Consider the following 20208-nt stretch of genomic DNA (forward strand, 5'->3'; position numbering starts at 1 on the left):
GCAGTAGTATGTTCACATTGCCTAGCAGTGTGGACACAAGCCGTCAATGTTTTGCTTCTGAACTGTGTCTCTTTCTCTCTGCTTGCACTGTGTCTCACTCAGCTTGGGCCAACCCAGTCATTTTGTCTGTTCGTTATGTGTGTATGAAGGCGCAGTATTTTCATCACATTAACATTATTTAGCAGAAACGACAGGGCGAAAGGACCAAGATGACTGTGGGCACTACTGACAAATGATTGAAGGTTGAACAGAGTGGATTCAAAGAGAAGGCAAGCGTAAGCAGGGGCGGCAGAAAGTTTGGTGGGCAGGTGAGATTAAGAATTTTGCGGGGATGTGGTGGCCGCACCTGGCATAGGGCGGGGTTAACTGGGGCGAAGTCATCATTGGGTTCTCAGTTGTCTTACCGGTCTGTGCTTATGGCTTTTGAAGAGAGTCTGCTCTTGAACAGTGCTGTAGGTTAACATTTTCAGTACCATCAATGTTTGGTTTGTACGGCTCTCGCACAGGAACTGTTTTGGTTTTAGCAATGACGGTGGTGTGAAGTGAACTGGAAGAAAAACGCAGATGAGAAAAGGATTGGTTCCCATTTTCAGCTGAACTTCATTGAAGCTCACAGGTTGCAGTTGAATTCACGGTCAGCTATCAAGGCTATAATTATTATTAGCTTTCCGGCCCCCAATCTTACCTCTACCTTGAAGGATATAATAAGGAGCTAATAGTGCTTTACCATTTGCAGCCATTAGTTGGCTCCCACTTGACATTAAAGAATTTGACATCTAAACTTTGTGCTTTTTGTGCCTTTTCTTACTGCACAGAAAGTTTCATTATTTGGAGCTTTTCCTGGACATGCTTTCTTTTTTCGCTTCTTTTTGTTTTATATTTTCTTTTCCCCCCCTGTGGGGAAGCGCATAGTTAGTCATTGTGCTAGTTTCATGCTGTTCATTTATGGAGTTATCTTACGGTGATTTTTGTTAGGAGGGGCCATATTGACATTACTATAATGCGGTCTTTTTTTCTCACTTCATCGTTTTCAGAAGGTATGTTGCATTAAATCTGGAAGCAAGGTACGAATATAACACAATTTCTTTTTTATCACTGCTGCTGAAGATAGTAGCGACGTTCACCACCACACCCGCAAGCTGTTAGGAGAAGCCAACTTTTTGATGACCTCTGAGAAGCATGGCTTGGCAACAGGCAGGCACGGGTGAAGGAGAAGATGGGCGTGAATGTGGAAAGAAGGCAGATTGTTGAGAAGGAGAAGGTATTGAAAGATTTGAGTGGAGTAGGGAAGCAAAGAAGGGCGAACAAGCAGAGTACTGGGCAGCACTAAATACGTAGCAGCGGTCGCACGGCAATGACAGTGGCGATCGCTGCATGCGTTCAAGAGCAGCTGAAGAGGTTTGAGAATTCGGTGAGCTTAAGGGCGTAGAATACGTGAAACCTGTAGTTAAAGCATGCAAAGCCTTTTGGGGCTACGTAATTGCCGATTAAAACTGCGATGGCCTTCAGGCTTCTCTTCAACACACATCACCGAGTGGGGGGCACATGACAACGTCATATATGGTAGTCGTTTATTTCCAACACAGAAGTGCGTGCTTTTAAGAAAAACAACGCCACTGAAAGCAAAGCCTGTGAAGCGTTGTTTGCCGCATCCAGTGACGCTCACCGGGCTTTGGGCGAAGCCAGTGAAATTAGAAATCCCACCTTCCACTACGTCATCACCAAGCTTCTCCTCACTCCTCCGACGCTGTGAGGAGAAGCATGAGATTTAATCGGTGATTACGTCAACGTTTTAAATGTTGGCACAAAAAAAAAAAAACTTGGCATGCTTTACCTGCAGGCTTTTTAGGTTAGAATATTTGAATATTGTGGAGTTGTCAAAAAGCGGTTCAGCTGCCCTTTAACGCTGCAGAGGCTTTGCTGCGATTTATGATGTTTTGCAAATTTGTGAAGTCTTGTCTATCAAAAAAATGTTGGTGAATCTATTGCTTCGGTATTTTTGTGTGCCATCTTCATAGTCCTTCAAGCCCTTGGCGTCTTGGCTGTAGTTGGCGTGCACAATATGGGGTCACGCCGTGAGGTTATCTCCCTGAGAAGACAGGAATTGCATGGGGTGACTGCAGCGGAAATAAGTGCGACATAAAAGTGATGGTGTTGCACTGCAAGGCATAGCAAATGCCCTTGCCTCGATCCAGGAGTACGCTTTCACTGCTTGCATAGAGAGCAAGGTTATCCTCGAGTGACCAACAGACCCATGGGTGTGGCTCAAAAGAACTTTCCACTAAATGCTTGTGCACAGCTATCACCTTCACCTTGATATCTGAAATTTGCATGATTCTGCGGCTAATACTTAGTGACTGCAAAGTTGGTAAAGCATTGATGATTTGATGACTTCTCTTGTGCTTTGCTGTAGCAAGGCTTCAAACAGGGCTCCACAGCCGCCACCACAGCTGCATCGTAGCTGCCAAGAAATGGAAAAGCTGGAGAGTTAGAGGGCAGCTTGCCACTGGAACATGCATGAGCAGCAGGTGGAAAGTACTGCCGGGTCACATTGCACCGAACGGTTCTATCTGGGGGAGTGCTGAGTATTGGCTCTTCTAACTGCGTGTGTCATTTCCTGCATCATTTTTGGTCCCCTGACGTAATGGTATCTGAGCGGACTGGCCTCACAGGCCTCTCTGGGCCAAGTTGAGGCCTGCTTCAGAGTGCCACTTGGGCTGACCCTCGTGGTCCTCCGGGAGGTGAAATGAGTCAGGTGACCCCTGGCTTAACTCTCTCTCTACAGCAGCTCGGGATTCCACCCTTTGGTGCTTTGCTCACAAGTGGGGTCTGGTGGTAAGCTGTCACTGCACTGTGCAGGCAGCGGATGTGTGGCAAGCGAGTCGTTTGGGTCCCCGGCTGTGACCACGCGGGCATCTCCACCCAGCTGGTGGTCGAGAAGAAGCTCTGGGCAGAACAGGGGGTCACCCGACAGAAGCTGGGGCGCCAGGCCTTCCTGGAAGCGGCACACGCTTGGAAGAAACAGTTGAGTAGTGCCTTTTTTTCTTGGCTGCTTGCAGTGACTTACGCACTGGGTTTACATTGTGCAGGGTATAATTAGAACCCTTCGTTGTTGGGTTCCATTTTTTCGCGAACTTAAGCGGTAAAAATCAGGCGAGATATTCATTTCAGGTACAGACCAGGATATTCTTCAAAAATTTCCATAATAGGGGGTTTTTGATGTCAGCCCTTGCAAAAAGAGGCAGTTTACTGCGGCTGCTCATTTTTGTGCGAAGCACAAAATGCTGCATTTTTTGCTGGTTCTTGTTGCTAAGGAAGGCTTGTCTAAGCAACTTTACCAAACCAGACGTTTATTTTTTTCCCGTTTATTACAGTTATAAGCTTTGCCATGTTCATTACCATCTCCTGCACAGCACTTCTCCGATCGTGCAACACCGATCGGCCTTTGTACACTGCGAAAATATTAATTCCATTACACAGCGACCACCCTAAAAGCACAAGAGCCTAGGAGCAGGATGTTATTAGCATGAGTTGGGCTTGATGCCTCACCAATGTCTCACCTAGTCAGTACCCTCATTTTCGCTTCTCGCTTCTAAACATGCCCTTTGACCTTAGCCTCAAACTTGGCCCTGTCATGAATAACAAGCACTAAACGAGGTTTAAAATCATCCGTTTTAACTGAAGACGCACCTTTGGAATAAATACAAGATGTCAGTAAATTTGTGATATGTTCAGCCTTATGCACTAGAAAACTGCCCTATTTATTTGTTTATTGAATCCAGGCTGGCCTTGATTCCAAACGGACACCTGAAGGTTAAGGCCCAAGAAAAAAAAACCGAAAAACTTGCCTCAAATGTAACCCAGGTGAAAAGAATTTGAGAATGGCGGCATTTATTTGCCACGGCCATGCCCCGCAAAAAGCTGGTCACGCTGCAATGCCCCCTCCATTGATGAACGTTCTTTTCAACCACACCAAAATCCTGCCTGGCATGGAGGCTTGACGAATATGTTCCATTGTGAGCATACGGAGGGTTTTGTTTAATTTATGGGGTTTAACGTCCCAAAGCGACTCAGCCTATGAGAGACGCCGTAGTGAAGGGCTCCGGAAATTTCGACCACCTGGGGTTCTTTAAAGTGCGCTTATATTGCACAAAACACAGACCTCTAGAATTTTGCCTCCATCGAAATTTGACCACCGCTTCCAGAATTGAATCTGTGCCTTTCAGGTCAGCAGCCGAGCGCCATAACCACTGAGCCACTGGGCGGCGAGCATAGAGTGTGTCCAAACACCTTGTATATGGGAACAAATGAATGAGATGGCCTTTCAGGAAAAAAATTACTGCTCTATAAGCGTTTATTGCTCTACTGATGGTCTACTACACATTGCACTAGTAAGGCATCAGGAACTGGTGGCTGTTACCCAGTCTGTTATTTTTTTTGTGTGTCTGTTGTGAAAATCGACTGGCTGTTACAAAACCAGATACCTCACCTAACTTTGTAAGATATCCTTCAGTGTCCTCACACTGTTTTGGAAAACTGCACTAAAGTATCCAAGTAAACATCAGCTGCATCATAGGTCACCAGTGCAGATTCAGGGATAACATTCAGGCTGTCATCGTCAGCAGCAGTTTCTGTTGGTAGGTAGAGCACCTCTTCAATTAGAGCTTTCAGTGTGTCAGCCCTACACATTTACTCATTTCATCAGTGCTGACATACGCACTCATATCAACGAAAACACCCTTACTGCTCAGCATAGAAACAATGCCAAGTTTGCAGTGCAGTCCTCACTCATTGTGCGCTGAGCAGTCATAGGTGCCACAAACCCCACAAGGCGGAAGGTATCGGCAATGGTTGCCTCAATAACTTAATCGCCCAGGCACTTGTCAGTAAGTGGGCAGCGTTTAACAGGTTCGCTGTGTACTCCTTACTGCTCTCTATGCAAATTAGCATTCATTGCAGCAGAGAGCGACGATAGTGGCTCTTCAATCTGCTTTTGTCTCCCTGATCCATGAGCTGCAGCTCCGTTATTGGGTTTGCTGGTAGGAACTCCAGACAGATGGCAGAACTTCCAGCGGCATGACTGTCTCTGGAACACTGCTCGAAAAGTGCCTGCATCATCCATGCTTTCGAATTAGTTATGTTCATGACTGGCAGCGTTTTTACGTTTTTAAAGCAGCGTGATGTTTTAGACTTCCCAATCACCAGCAACCTTAGTTTCTCAGTCCCACTCATATTTCTTCTGCCTTTGCTTTCTATATCACTCCATTCACTGGCAGATTCACACTGTGCACTCTCTTGACCTTGGCAAGCTGAACGTCTTCCAGGTCTTTGTGCATAGCTGTGTGCATCCTCTTTTGCTTCGGCACAAACTATTTTCCAGAGCACTAGTAGTCCGCACTTCATCTTTCACAGTACCGCTCACGGGTTTCGCGTTGTTGAACCTGCAGGGTATTTCAGTCTTTGAAAGCCAGCCGGCGTAAACTTTGGTCAAAACTTCGACCTTCTTACGATGCTCAAATGGTTTTTCCGAGTTTTTGGCCGACTAGCCGCACTATCAACACGGCGAACAGGGCACGCACTAAAAGAAACAACGCACACCACAAGGTGACGGTGTATAGCCTGTTAGATTGTGGGACATGGCAAGAACACAGTGCGCACCATGCCACAAGCAGTGGATGAGCGTACTGCGTAGTTGGCATGGTTTGTCGGTGGTCAGCAGAGGCGTGGAGGTTGGCAGCACTGGCATGATGACACTATTATGCATTGGCTGCTTTTCCTTCGCAGGATGGCATTTCTGACTATGACGTGGTTGGGTCTCCGCGTGTCGGCGGCACGGAAAAGCGTTCATTTTTGTTATTTTTTATTTCTTTCTGCTGAAGTGCTACTCAGACTGTGGAGTAAAGCTGAGCGGGTGGGTTGCAGACGGCTGTGAGAGTTCATCTTAAGTGATTAGCGCGTGTAAAGAGTTCAGCTTAAGTGGATTTTTTTTTCGATGACTGCCGTGTATAGTACTAGCGTAATGAACCCACTTTTTATCCCGAAAAATTGACTTCAAATTAGAGGGGTGGTGGTTCATTATGTGGGAAAATTTTTTTTTTTCGAAATTTTTCGGGCGATTAAATTTCATATCACAACATCAATAAAAAAATGCAATCGCAACATTACCTCTATAGAAAAACCACGAATGCGATGTGAATAAAAAAATTTATTTCACACACTGCTTGGTTCGGTCTCGCATTATCACTCAGCCTCGCTCTCCGAGTCGAGGCTTTCGCTCGCGTCGCTCGGAACTTCATCGTCGTCGTCGTCATTGTCGCACAATGCGTCGTCTTCTGTGCCGTCCAAGCAGTTTGAGATTCCAGTTTTCTTGAAGCTGCGGACGATCACCTCGGGGGTAATTAAATTCCACGCTTCCAAAATCCATCAGCAAAGCATGTCGATGGTTGGCCTTCGTATCTTACCAGTCGGTGTCAGGTCGTGGGTACCCGCTGCCGTCCACTCAGCGTACAGCCGCCGCACGTTGTCCTTAAATGGTTTGTTGACAGAGACGTCAAGTGGCTGCAGCACTGAGGTTAGGCCACCCGGGATTACGGCGATGTCTGTTCGCAGCTCGCTCATTCAGCGCCGGACGTCTTTGTCTAGATGGACACAAAAACTATCTAAGACAAGGAGCGACGGCAAAAGAAGGGCCCCTGGTCGCCGTCCCCAGACTGTCTTGAGCCGGTCAACCATCAGTTGTGCCGACATCCACCCTTTCTCTTGGGCACGAATATGAATCCCAGCCGGAAAGGTGCCTTTTGGAAGAGTCTTCCTCTTAAATATAACGAACGGTGGCAGTTTCCTGCCATCCGCTGTTACAGTGAGCATTACGGTGCACCGCTGTTTCTCGGCGCCTGTTGTCCTCTCGTGCACGCTCCTTGCACCTTTCAGGTCCACAGTGCTGTTCCGCGTCATATCAAAGTTAATCGCCGTTTGGTCGGCATTCGCAGTCTGTTAGAGCAGGAACTACTTCTCCTCCCGGATACGTATCACAAAACGATGAAAGTCGCACACTTTGTCCTCACAGTCCGCCAGCAGCCGCTGAAGTAGAGTCGTACGCCTTCTTAGGCATAGCCCGTTCCGACGCATGAAACGAGTTGTCCAACCACTGCTGGCTTTAAATTCGAGAACAGGAATGCCGTGACTCCTTGCAGTGGCCCGTGTGTGGTTCTGAATGAGCTCGTGAGATACAGCACATCCTTCGTTGCGCAGCCTCTTCACGTAGTTCAGCACTTCTTCCTCCACGTGAGGGAACTTCCCTTGTTTGGGCCTTCGAAATGCGCGCCAATCTTTTCCGGTAGCCCTCAGTTCGGCCTCTTGTTTACGCCAGTAGCGCACACGCACCGGCTCGACATTGAAGTGTCGCCCGGCTGCGCGGTTGCCATACTCCAAGGCGTGCTCCACGACTTTTATCTTGAAACCCTTCATGTAGCTGGCGTAACGACCCATCAGCACAACGCACAAGTCAAAGCACACCAACCACTCACATGCAGCTCCAGCAATATGGTGGGTGGCTGACGTCCAAATGCGTTGTCTTTACTTCGTTTTGCTGCCGCTGTGCACAAACGGCGCTATGAGCAAGGTTTTGTTTTGCGTTTGACAGATGGCGCTAAGCAACCAAATCATCATCATCCTTGGAAAAAGAGCGCGGTTGCCCAGTTTCGTTTCTGCTTCACCTGCGCTCGTGTCTCCGGTGTTTCTCTCGCATTAGACAATAATAATCATGCGGTTATGGGAAAGGAAAGATGTGGCAATTGCCACTCTCACTAGGAGGTCACCCGAGCTGCGCTGTGAGCAAAGGGAAGAAGAGCTGTAGTGAAGGGCTCCAGAATACTGAGCTAACCCCACCGGCATATCTCGCATTAAAAGAAGCTGGCTGCATCACGTTGCGATCTGTCGACTTTGTTATCGTCAGCAGTGCCGGCCTTTCGCGCTGAGATAACGCGAGCATACTCCAATATGGCCGTGAAGATTGGCACGCAGCTTTTACGCGAGAAAAAAAAAAATCTAATTTTTCAAGGCGAAAAGTAGAGGGTGGCTGGGGGGGGGTTCATTATGCGAGTGGGTTCATTACGCAAGTGTAGACGGTATATGGGAAACTAAACAAATTACCTACACTGTTCATCTTAACTGAGGGGAGGGTTGATCTTAAGTGAGTTCGTCTTAACAGGAGTCTACTGTCCATCCATCCATCTGTCCATCCATCCATTCATATCCATCACCAACAAAAGTTTGCATTTCACAAGTTGTCTCACCCACATTCGTGTCGCTGGTGTTTAGTATCTTTTGAATCAAAAAGATCTTTGCTGTATCAAGACGTGATCTTACGATTTTATTCTAGTCTTTGGGGGAAGCCAATCACAGTGAGATAAAGCTAACATGCTGAACACCAGCCCTGAAGGTCAGATGCTCATTATTTTTTAAGCAACGTTAAAAAAATAAATAAATTGTCAGTGACAAAATGGTAGTTAAGACTAATTAGTTTTCAAAATTGCAAGTGATATGAGAGAACTTTCGATTAGAAAGCTGTGCACTGACAACAAAGCACAAATGGCGTAACTTTTGTTGCTCCAATTTTATTTCAAAAGCGTAGTCATCACTGGGAAGATAGCATGCATAATACAAAATGCCTATGGCAGAAGTGCGTGTTCTGATTATGCTTTGCCTGGAAAAGGTCCTTTACTGGCTGATAACACGGTCTACCCAAGTTGGCACAGTTGCAGTCGCTGTCAGTGTGTTCCATCATCATGTTCACCTCCTTCAGAAGGTAGAGAAAATGTTCAGAGTAGAGTTATTTCTGAAGAATTTTTGACATTTTTGTTTCCTTTTGTGCTCCACCAACCTCCCCAGCTTTCTGTCCTTGTATAGACAGTTACACCCTTGGTGCACATTGCATTGGGTATCCTATGGGCACAGCCAGAAAACGAGCAGTTGATTTGCTTCGGTTGCTGACCAGAATTGAGCCAAAAATGGTGCACGTAAATGAGTAGCTACGGAAAGGAAAATGACGGGCGTAACATTAAGAGACAGGAGGAGAGCAGAGTGGGTGAGGGAACAAACGCAAGTTGATGACATCCCAGTCGAAATCAAGAGGAAGAAGTGGGCTTGGGCAGGGCACGTAATGCGAAGGCAAGATAACTGATGGTCATTAAGGGTAATGGAGTGGATTCCAAGAGGAGGCAAGCGTAGCAAGGGGCGACAGAAAATTAGGTGGGCGGATGAGATTGAAAAGTTTGAGGGGATATGGTGGCCGCAGCTGGCAAAGGACAAGTTTAATTGGAGAGACATGGGAGAGTCCTTTGCCCTGCAGTGGGCATAGTCAGGCTGCTGCTGTTGATGATGATGACGATGAATGAAATGAGCACTACAGGAAGTGCGTTTGACATTTTTGAGAATACTGGAGGGGGGCAGCGATACATACATTGCATACATTGCTTACATACATAGCTTCATACATTGCATACATTGCTCAGCATACATTGCTTCAGCTGTTGTCACATTTGGACCACAGAAGGGAGTAAGGGTCAGAGAGCGATAACGCAAAAGGGAATAATGGGCAGAGCATGATAATGTGACCACTGCTGAGCTGTTCCTGAGCCTTGCGATTGCTGGCTGTGCATTCTAGTGTCTGTCATCTCCACTGAGAATTCTGTGTAACAGGGGATCGTCTGCCTTGACTGTTTGGTGCTTATCATAAACAGAGTGAGTCTTCAGGGACTGCGTCCACACTGGGTGTTAAATCTTCCATTACTGTGCAGGAAAGAGGCCAACATTCTCAGGCAGCTGAAAAGGCTGGGGGCATCCCTCGATTACTCACGCTACACGTTTACAATGGATGAGGTGAGCCAGTTTTATCTTTTTGCATTGCTGATGTTTTTGGCGCGGTATTCATTTGTTTATGAAGGTAGTAGCTATTTAGTGTTCGGGGCATTCATGTTGCAGTCCTATGATTTATTGCAAAGAGAGTGTTTTCTGAAACCAAGTAAGTAGCCAACCAGTTTTTTGACCTGCAATAATTCGCACTTGCACAATATTTCGGACTTTGCTGAGGAACTGTCGTACGCCTCATAGCAACATGTGCATTTTCACGACTGGTATTTCAGACTTTATGGAGTCCAAAAGTTTGATTTTTCTGACTAAAATAGATGCCAACAATACTGTGCAGATCGTTATTCAACCAAAAGTTCGTTATTTTTGCCTAATATAGATGAGAGCGAGCACCACTGTCACAACTGTGGTGTACTAGAAGTGGGAAGTGTGTCGCCCACGGGCGGAGAGCAGGCCACTGCACCGATGAAAACTCAGGGTGGTATGAGAGGGCGCTACGTGCAAGAGGAGTGGTGTGAGCTCGGAGCAGACAGCTTGGCGGGCCGCCTCTGTGGCCGCAATTTGTGTGCAATTTGTCATCACAGCGCAGTATTTGCCGTGGTTACGATGGCACTAGTTTTAAAATTTTGCTGCTTAGGTACCATAAGCTTCACCTAATATATCGCACTGTGGCGGTTTGCACCTAATGATTGTAGTTCTCTAGAAGTGTGGCTGGTGATAGCAAAAGAAAAAGTGTGCGCAGGAAAACAGCTATGACCAGCGTAGTAATATTGAATGCGTTTAAGCTGCCGTGAAGTAGCAGCAATTTTCTGAATGTATTGTGGGAATTTGATTTCTCGCACGTTTATGTAAGCTCCATTATTATGATTCGTAGTTGGGTTATCGAATGTGCAGTTTTAAATGGGCTTTGCAGGTAGGGTAGCCTGCGCGGAAATGTGCCTTCGTAATTTGTACACTTTGCGTGCTGACAGAGCTGTGGAGAAAGCACTTGGAGAAAGGAAGTAAACCAAGGGTGTTGGACACCTTGTTTCACATTACTCAGGCCTTTAGGAGAGAGGGAGCTGCACTTCAGCCCACGTAAAGCTGTGCCTCTCTCCCCGGGTTTTCTAGTTGGTGCTAGAACCTTCTATTATCGGTCGTTGCGTTGCCAAAGCCAAAGGGCAGGGGGGGGGGGGGGGGGGTGGGTCTGTGTGGTGGGGCGTGGCTGCGTCTGTCTTCAAGTGCATTTGAGAAAAATCTATTCAGTCTCTTGCTTTGGCTCGCACGCCAAAAATGGTTATCTGTCATCACGGGGGCCTTCCAGGAGCCAACGCAGAAAACAGCATGGGAGGAAGATGACACAAAAGACACTGACTGGCACTGATGACGACAACACACTCTACAATGCAACATGCCTACTACATGTGATTAACTACCAGGGCATCTGCTGTAAAGGGTGTTCCATATGAGATAATGGTGATTGGTTAATGAGTGCAATTGTGCAGATAAGTTTTGGGATGTATAGTCTTGCTATAATCCGTATATTGTCACGTTGGTGTTAAGCGGCCCAGGGTCAACAGCGCCGTAGTCCTGGACACGTGCTTCCACGGCACTTCTTTCGCAACACACTTCTTCCTCTTCTTGATTGGCGCTTTTGTCTGCACGAGCGCTGGCGTCATTAGCCACCCTGCTCCGAAAGCACCGAGCCGATGCTGAAACGAAAGCAAGGGGCATTGAGAGGAGTTGGGGTGTCCTTGCGTAGTAGGGCTTCAGGCGAGTTGTTGAATCTCGTGAGGGACGACTTCACAATTCAGGGCTCCGAGGCGTTGCACGATTTGGTAAGGACCGAAAGAGCGGCACAAGAGCTTTTCACTCAGTCCGCGTCGTCGTATTGGGGACCAAACCCAGACAAGATCACCTGGATTCAACAAGCTGCCTCCGTAGGTTGTAGCGTTGCGCGTCCTGGCCCTGTTGGTCCTGAATTCGAAGCCATGCGAGTTGGCAGGCAGCTCTGGTGTGTTGCAAGAAGGATGCAACGTCGTCATTGCATTGGGGGTGGTCGACATGAGGCAGCATGGCATCGAGTGTTGTCGTCACCCGACGTCCATAAAGAAGGCTAAACTGTGTCATTTTGGTGGCTTTCTGTACGGCTGTATTGTATGCGAACGTGACGTAGGGCAGGACGTTGTCCCAGATTTTTATGTTCCACGTTCACGTACATTGACAGCATGTCTGCAAGCTTCTTGTTTAGACGTTCCGTCAGTCCGTTAGTTTGGGGATGATACGAAGTCGTTCTACAGTGACTGGTGTGACTGAAAACTAGAATATGGTGCAGTAGCTCAGAGGGAAAGGCAACCTCTCTGTCAGTAATCAAAACTTGTGGAGCACCATGACATAAGACGATTTGATGAACAGAGAACTGGGCTACTTCGATGGCGGTGCTACTTTGAAGAGATGCTGTCTCTGCAAAATGCATGAGATAATCAGTGGCTACTATTATCTACCTTTTTCTGGAGCCTGATGTAGGGAAGGGTCCGAGCAAGTCCATGCCGACTTGTTGAAACACTTGCGAAGGCGGCTCAGTGGGCTTGAGGAATCTGACTGGCTTCACGGGTGGAACCCGGTGGCGCTGCCAATCCCGGCAAGTGTGGACGTAATGTGCAACGTCAGGACCCAGGCGAGGCCAGTAGTACTTGTCCTGAATTCTGGCTTGTGCTCTAGTAACACCAAGATGGCCAGAAGCTGGCTCATCTTGGCAGGCGTGAAGAATTTCGTTGCTTAGGGTCACAGGGACAGCCAGCAAGTATTACCTAGTGTTGGCAAAGAAATTCTTTTTGAAGAGAACACTGTTGCATATGCAGAGAGACGACAAAGTGCGCCTGAAGGCTTTAGGAACTCTCCTGCTGGCACCTTCAAGATAACGAATGACGTCGCGGAGATCGGGGTCGGTGCGTTGATGCTCGGCGAAATCGTTTGTATGTTTCGCATTCAGGAGTAGTTCATTGTCATCAGCAGCATCGTCCGGAGCTGATTGCACGGTAACTCTAGATAAGTGTCGGCGTCTCGCAACATCACTTTGGCTTTTGTGCACTTAGAGATCACTGCAAGGCCCGCTCGCTTTGGGAAACGATCTCATGGGACAGAGAAGTGGCATGCCCGTGGGTTATGAATGGTGCCTGGCTTCCCGTTCAAACACAGTACACCGAAAATATCTTTATGGTGAGTCTTAAAAAGAGTGTTTAACATCACAGCTCCAGCTGAAAAGAACTGTGGGAAGAGACAGTGCTGTCCATGTCTCCTCACTTGTGGTTCAGTTTGGTTGCATCCATTTCAAAGTCTGATCGTCGTGTTGCACAAGGTTTTACAGAGGCATTCGGTTGAAATGTCATTCACATCGGCAGGGCACTGAAAAGATGTTCGATACTTGCAGATGCCTTTGAAACATGGGCTTACATATCATCCTTGTGTAAACAAAACTGTGCTAGCAGATATTGCTCTGGGTTAGCAAATTTTAGGGCGGACTGCATGAAGTAGCTTTTTTTCATTATTGTGGCGAATGCAGCTGCACTACATGGCAGCTCAGGGGACCACATGCAGTCTCACTGGCGTTTGGCTTTGCTGTCTTCTCACTTGCATAATAGCAGCTATCCTCCAAGCAAACAGCCTTCATCAGCAGCACCACCTTTGTACTTTATGTTTGAAAGATAGCTACGGTGACGGACACGCAAAATGAGTTTTAACAGGTGATCACCCAGAAGCACTTTGATGAAAACACCAGTGCTGATGGACATTTAAAAACTTGTACGCTGAACATGAAAAGACAGATGTCGTTGATTCGAAGTCATTGGGACTGCGATAAATATTTGAATTAATTGGGTTTTTGAATTAACCAAACATGGCAAAAAATTAGGACCGAGCTGAAATACTATTTTGTTGTGGGGACGTGCTACCCTTTGCTGGGTGAATTTTTGATTACTACATACTGCCTCGTAAAAGCCTACCCCCCCCCCCCCCCCCCCCTATTTGTAGCCCTTGCTGGCAAAAGAAAAAAAAAAGTTTACTTCAAATATAAGCTTATGCATTCAACCCCTCCCCCTCTCGCTTTGTGCCTCTGCTGCACCCTGTTTTGTCGTGGCACGCATGCAACTCAATTCAATAAACACATAATGATGCGATCACAGGGACAGCAGTTTATTTATTTATTTATTAAGGCGGAAGCCCTTAATGCCTCATCGTTGTATGCAGGAGTTGTCGACAGAAATGTCACGCTTTTTATTTCAAGATACCCCTAAAGGCCCTCTTCACGGGGGTGGTAAAAATTCGAACATGAATATAAAGGAACATCTAACATGAGTAACAGAGCAAAAAAAAAAAAAAAACAAGAAAAGAGAAATAACTAGCAGCCAATTGAGGTCAAAATCAAGCGAACAGGGCTCCACCCCACCATCTAGACTCGTGTGACCCAGTTGTCTAGCGGCAAAAAAAAAAAACTGCAAATGGTCCTGTAGTTTCAGTTTCCAGCAGATGCAAGTTACAGGACTGCAGAAGTTCTTCGAATTATCCAGTTTATCCAGATTATCGGAGTTTACTCTTGTGCCACTTGCCACTCGTTCGAGGAAGCAGCTGTCAGCATGAACGAATTTACGTTTTTTTTTTTATGCCTGAAGCACCATGATGCATCCTTGTGGGAAATGGTGCCGGCCTGGGGCACTTACTACCTGCCGTTCGTCCAGAACTGCCTTGGACACTGCAGATAGGTCAGCTACACGTATAGGTCAACCCCCCCCCCAGTTTCGGATGGTTGTTTTTCTGAAGAAAGGTCGACGGCACTTAGGAGATGCCGGTAACCTAATCCACTAACCACTGCACACCACTGAAGGAAACAGCTCAAGGCAGTGTTGCACGCAGGCTACCTTTCGCGGCAAAAGCACTGGCGCGCTTGTGCTGGGATTACTGGGGCTGGGGTGCTTCACATACCAAGCATTGGCATTTGATCGGCATCGCTTTGCGGCGTCACCTTGCGGCTCATAGGGGCCGTTGCTTCACCGGTTTGGGGCCAAAGTGGGATCTGGTTTTTCCGCATAGCATCCCAGATCTTTGAATTAACTGGGCTTGTGCGGGCCACCGCCTCGAATTAGCCAGTCTAATTTGCCTGAGAAGTTACAGGACTGCAGAAGTTCTTCGAATTATCCAGGATTTCAAATTAACCTTCTTGGAATTATCAAGGTCTTACTGTGGTTCATTTGCCCGGACCTTGCTTTAGTGGCAATTCTTGATGCTACCATCTCAAGTGCTGACTGCTAAAGAGTCAGCACAACTGCCATGTAAGCAGAGCAGAGGAATATAGCAGCGAACCTCCCGAGCTTTGCCTCCTTTTGTGTGTGCTCCAGTACTTCTGGCTTGACAAGCTGCAAGCCGGCGAGGCACTTGCAACAGTGTGGGTTTCTCATAAGCACGTGCCTTTTTGTCTCTTTGGAAATGGCGCAGCCCATGAGTGAAGCAGTTACAGAGGCCTTTGTACGACTCTTTGATGCGGGCCTTATCTACCGGGATAAGAAGATGGTTAACTGGTGCTACTGGTTGCAATCGGCCATCTCAGACAGTGAGGTGAGCCCTTGTGTTGACATGGCATTGTTCTAATGTTGTGGTTCACGAATGCCAGCCCCTGGTGCTCATGAAGGCTCTTATTGGCCTTTAGTAAATGCTGTTTATTGATGCCTCAACAGGGGCGAGTATATTTCAGAAGCAATTCATTCGAGCAGTTTGTTGAGTTGAATAATGTGTGGATGAACTGGCAAGAGAAGCATTCTTCATTTTGTGTTCAAGCAAAAGCAGTTGAATTCAATCTCATTTGCTCACACATGTCCTTTTTCCATCATAAATCTGCTTCCCTATGTTGACCAAGAACCGTTCTATGGTGAATCCGATGGTGATAGCAAGGTAGCCATGTGACAGTTCCGCCTGACTGTATCTACCTGTCACCCTTGCTTGTTCAGGTCAAGCATGTCTCCGTGTCACCTGGAGAGAAGTTGAAGCTGCCTGGATCTGACGTTGGCGTTGAAGTTGGCATCCTCGACCGGGTTGCCTTTCCTGTTGATAGCACCGGTGGGCATCTTTTGTACTCGCAAGTCTGGCTGGTTGAATTCCACTTTGGCTTGGAGTTATTGATGGAGGACTGTATTTAACGTGCAGTTTTTTTATTGTAGTTTTTGCTGAGAATGTGTGCTTCAGAAAATGCTTAAGGGGGGACACTGGTCTTGAAAAGAAAATTTTATTAATTTAGTCATAGTTATGAAATTTTCAGGGCACATGTATTTTTGTGCGCTGATTCTAGGTATGTCATTTAATTTCATGTAAAACAATTCCATGAGCACTTATGCACATTTTTTGCTAGTATTTTGCGGAGAGTTTTGAATAAAATTTGCTGCAGGAAACTCGCTGAAATGTATGCCATTGGGTTCTCTTGACACTAAGGAATACAATAAGGGTAAAATTATCATCCTGGCTCTCATAGAACTTGAGTAATAGGGTACTGAAGCTGCCACTTCACACACAGGAACACACATTTTCCTTCTCATTTCTGAAGCGACAACTTCAAAACTCTATAACTTAAGTTCTATGATAGGCAGGAAGACAATTTCACCCTTATTGTATTCCTTGGTGTCAAGAGAACCCAATGGCATACATTTCAGCGAGTTTCCTGCAGCAAATTTTCTTCAAAACTCTCCGCAAAATACTAGCATAAAGATTGCATAAGTGCTCAAGGAATTGTTTTACATGAAATTAAATGACATATTTAGAACCAGCACTCAAAAATACATATGCCCTGAAGATTTCGTAACTGTGACTTCATTAATAAAAAATTTTTTTTCAAGACCAGTGTCCCCCCTTAAGTGAAGGTTTGCCACCAGTTCATGAACTAGCGCAGGGCTTCTCAAACTTCTTTTTCTCAAGGAACCCCGACAGCCTTCAACACGTGCCAAGGAACCCTTTTCGTGTCATAATCTGTTATCACAAGCGTCACAATTCGTGAATGTTTCTTGCGAATGGACCCTTTGAACTTTTTTTTTTATTTCTGTTTCGTTCACTTTTGTACATAGTATTTGTTTGTTTTCTTGCGTTCTGCAATCAGTTTTTTTATTCAGTGCCCATCTCTCACTCATGCTCATACCTCTAAACCCAAGACGACAAGAACGCAGAAAACGACAGCCGCAAGACAAACTCTCGCCCGTATTCGCGCACTGCACTGGCTGAGCTCCACACAGAATCGCATGACGCCTTGTCTGGCTTTCATTGGCTGTCTGCTGCTCCCCCGTTCTGGCATCAGTGCAGTGTCGGCATTTTTTGTTGCTTTAAAGCAGCTCGTGAGGCGGAAAAGCCGGCATCATCATCGTCGCCATTGCCACAGTCTAAGGCTCCCGCGGTTCTGTTGCGTCATTCGTGCCTGAAAAATTTAGGGCTCCCTGCATGCGGTCGCCATAGCGGCTGCCGATAAGTGGCAGCAGCCCGATAACCTTATTGCATTCTACTCTTAAAGATGACGCTTAAGCTTCCTCCAAGTTTTTTTTTTTTCTAATTTGAATACCTGTTCTGATATTCAAAATGGTTGATACTTGCTTCATAACCAAAAAAAGTTGCTAAGGTTTAGCTTTGGTTAAACCTGGTAGGTTGCGTAAGCATCCATAGTGTTCCATTCGGGATCATCACCGGTTGTAGACGATTCGGTTTCTATAGAGGCGCGGTGCGCCCGTCTAGCAGCGTCTTGAGCCCGCCGCTTAGCAAGGCACTGTTCGCGTTCTTCATCTGTCTCCGAAGCCCGTTGTCGTTTCCTGGCTTCGGCAAGCCGACGTAGCCTCCCTTTCTGTTTATCAGGCGGCATAACGACGGAGCCGGCAAGCGAGTGAACGCATCTTATACCCCCCCCCCCCCCCTCGTTCACCAGCCTTTTCTCCACACTCCGCAGCTGGCGAGAGCGCGGCGAGGGCAGCGCCTTGCGCCGCCCTTCAAGGTCAAACGTGCCTTGCGGCCGCCCTGACGCGAAGGGCTGAAACTGGTCGTAATATTGCTTTCGCAATAAAAACTTGATAATCCCACACCTCTAGAGAAAATTAACACAACAGTGCTTTGTGGCATTACCCTTCTTCCTATAAAAGCATTGGCCCATGTCTTAGATCAAAGAACTATAGTAGCAGTAGCTGACCGATTTTTCAGCATCCAATAAATCAGACCTGCATGTTATTTTGGACTTTACTGAGGAATTATCAGGCGCCTTGTAGGGACATGTGCGTATTCACAACCAATATTTTAGACCCTGTGGAGTCCAAAAGTTGGATTTTCTAGATTAAAGTAGACGCCAGTAATGCTGCGGAGGTTCTTTTTTTCGACAAAAAGTTCATTTTTCAATTCATTAAAAACGCGAGCAGGCACCGCCGTCATAAACAACTGGCCCTTCGCGGCACCATCTTGAATTTAAACGGACGCAGTTGCACAGACTGACTTGGATAGGCTTGGCTGTTCTTACCTCATTATTGCCACACACGTTAATGGCACGCTCTTTGCGCTGTTGGGTGATCTACAAAGAAGAGTGTGGGATTGCATTGAAAACGACATAGTGGCAGCGTCTGCCGTGGCTTAGATGCCGCTGCCCGTGGTGCGGGGCAAATGGGGGGATGGGGCCGTGGCGGTGCAGCTATAGAGGCTCACTTCATCTCGCTTCTTCCAATGGGTCACCTTTCTCGGTCTTCGTGATCATCGTTGCCCCCTCAAGCACTGTTCTTGTGGCACGTAGAGCGGCGTGGCATAGGGCATGCACTGCGTTCATGGCATGACCCACTGCCGCGTTGCACAGTCTGGTATTGGTGACGTCAGGTGGTGCGAACGTGACGAAAGCTTGATCTGGCTTGAATGCAGTCTAATATTATCGCTTGGAAATGAAACGTTGGAAACGCCAAAGTTCGTGCTCTTTTCATCTAAGTGATTTTTGTTAAGTTCAGTAAATTTTCCGACTGTTCGATTATTCGGACCATTTCTCAACTTCCTCTGAGTCTGGAAAATCGGTTAGCGACTGCAAACACTGTCATCCACTGCGTATGTAATTGGGCTTCAAGCATACTACACACACCATTTCTGTCCTTGTGCGACGTCGTTGAGCTGATGATATTCCTGCAAGCACAGCTTTGTAGGTGAGGTCTCCGAAATTGTCAGCATAGCACTTGAGCATTTGGTGTCATATCTTTGCAGGTAGTGGCATAGATAATCGATATGCTGCCGGCCTTTGATGCATGTGTGGATTAGTTTAACATCTTTTCAACGTTGAAGGAAGGTTGTCATATCGAAGTTGTGAAGTGCAGTGTGTGCTGGTGCGCTTCTCATATAAGTGAGACATCCACCTTCGTTGTTAGGGGCTTCGCAATGCATTCTACAGCAGTGCATTGGTCCTTGAGACATAGAATCTGAGAAAGGTGGTCCTTTTCTCTTTAGCTGGAACACCATTGGTGACAAGACATGGTCGCACGTGTTTCATGTGAACATGCCACTGTTTGCCTTCTCGTGTGAAGGCCTCTATGCAGCCGAGCGTCGATGCCTCGGCACCCTCATTGCCAATTTGTTGCGATTATGATAAAAGAAAAATGTGGACATCAAGTGGACAACACAGCTGCTTCAACAAACCACGAATTCATTCTCTCGCGCACTATCTCCAGCTCTGTGGCCAATTCTTGATTGCCAAAACCTACTTCGTGCGTTCCTTTAGATGGCCATACATAGCTTGCTTCAGTGATTTAGCAACAGTCTGACCACTGTACTTTCAAGGTCTTCATTGATATAAGTGCCTTACCACTTGAAAATTTTGTCTGCTTTAATGAAATCCTCTTCCAAAATACATGATAGTGCTGCAGAACCTGGATGATATGATTCTGGTTGTTACAAATTTCGGCGCAACACAAATTTGTAAAATTCCCTGGCCATAGTGCGTTATGCACAATGTGCAGTAAATTCGGATGTTTCAGACACTTTCCTGCCCCACTGCGGATGATCTAAATGCACGAGCTCCAAGTGCACCCTCTATCAGTGAGTGGCGGTGTGCGGCTCGCACATCACCGACGTGCAATCACCACTTGCTTGGTACGCTGTCCTGTGCATCGGCGATGCCGTGATTGCCAGTTGTGCAGTACGCACTGCGAGCAGTAAGTGGCAACTCCACAACGCCAACATCGCAAGTGAGTGGTGGCATCCGGTCGTAAATAAATCCCTTCAGCCGAGAACATATCTGCATAAATGCTTTTGCTGTACTTCTGCGTACGGATTTTGTTCATTTTGGATGACACAAAGTTGGAATGATACTAATATTTTTTGCAGCTCTGC

The 20208-nt window shown here is 46.8% G+C and overlaps 1 protein-coding gene across 5 annotated transcripts in view; it reads left to right on the plus strand.

Annotated features, from left to right (window-relative positions):
* Positions 1–20208, plus strand: part of LOC149355543 (valine--tRNA ligase, mitochondrial-like) — a 402426-nt gene that overhangs the window by 311145 nt on the left and 71073 nt on the right. For 4 of the 5 annotated variants that reach the window (XM_089583864.1, XM_089583865.1, XM_089583863.1 and 1 more), the window contains 4 exons: positions 2860–3024; positions 9798–9879; positions 15334–15453; positions 15843–15951. In XM_089583864.1, coding sequence (XP_089439990.1) covers positions 2860–3024; positions 9798–9879; positions 15334–15453; positions 15843–15951 — 476 coding nt within the window. The remainder of the gene's footprint in view (positions 1–2859; positions 3025–9797; positions 9880–15333; positions 15454–15842; positions 15952–20208) is intronic. The other variant, XM_089583866.1, reaches the window with a different exon arrangement.

Source organism: Amblyomma mixtum, chromosome 3 (genome assembly GCF_055824585.1).
Source record: "Amblyomma mixtum isolate Tamu chromosome 3, ASM5582458v1, whole genome shotgun sequence".
Classification (NCBI taxonomy): Eukaryota; Metazoa; Arthropoda; class Arachnida; order Ixodida; family Ixodidae; genus Amblyomma; species Amblyomma mixtum.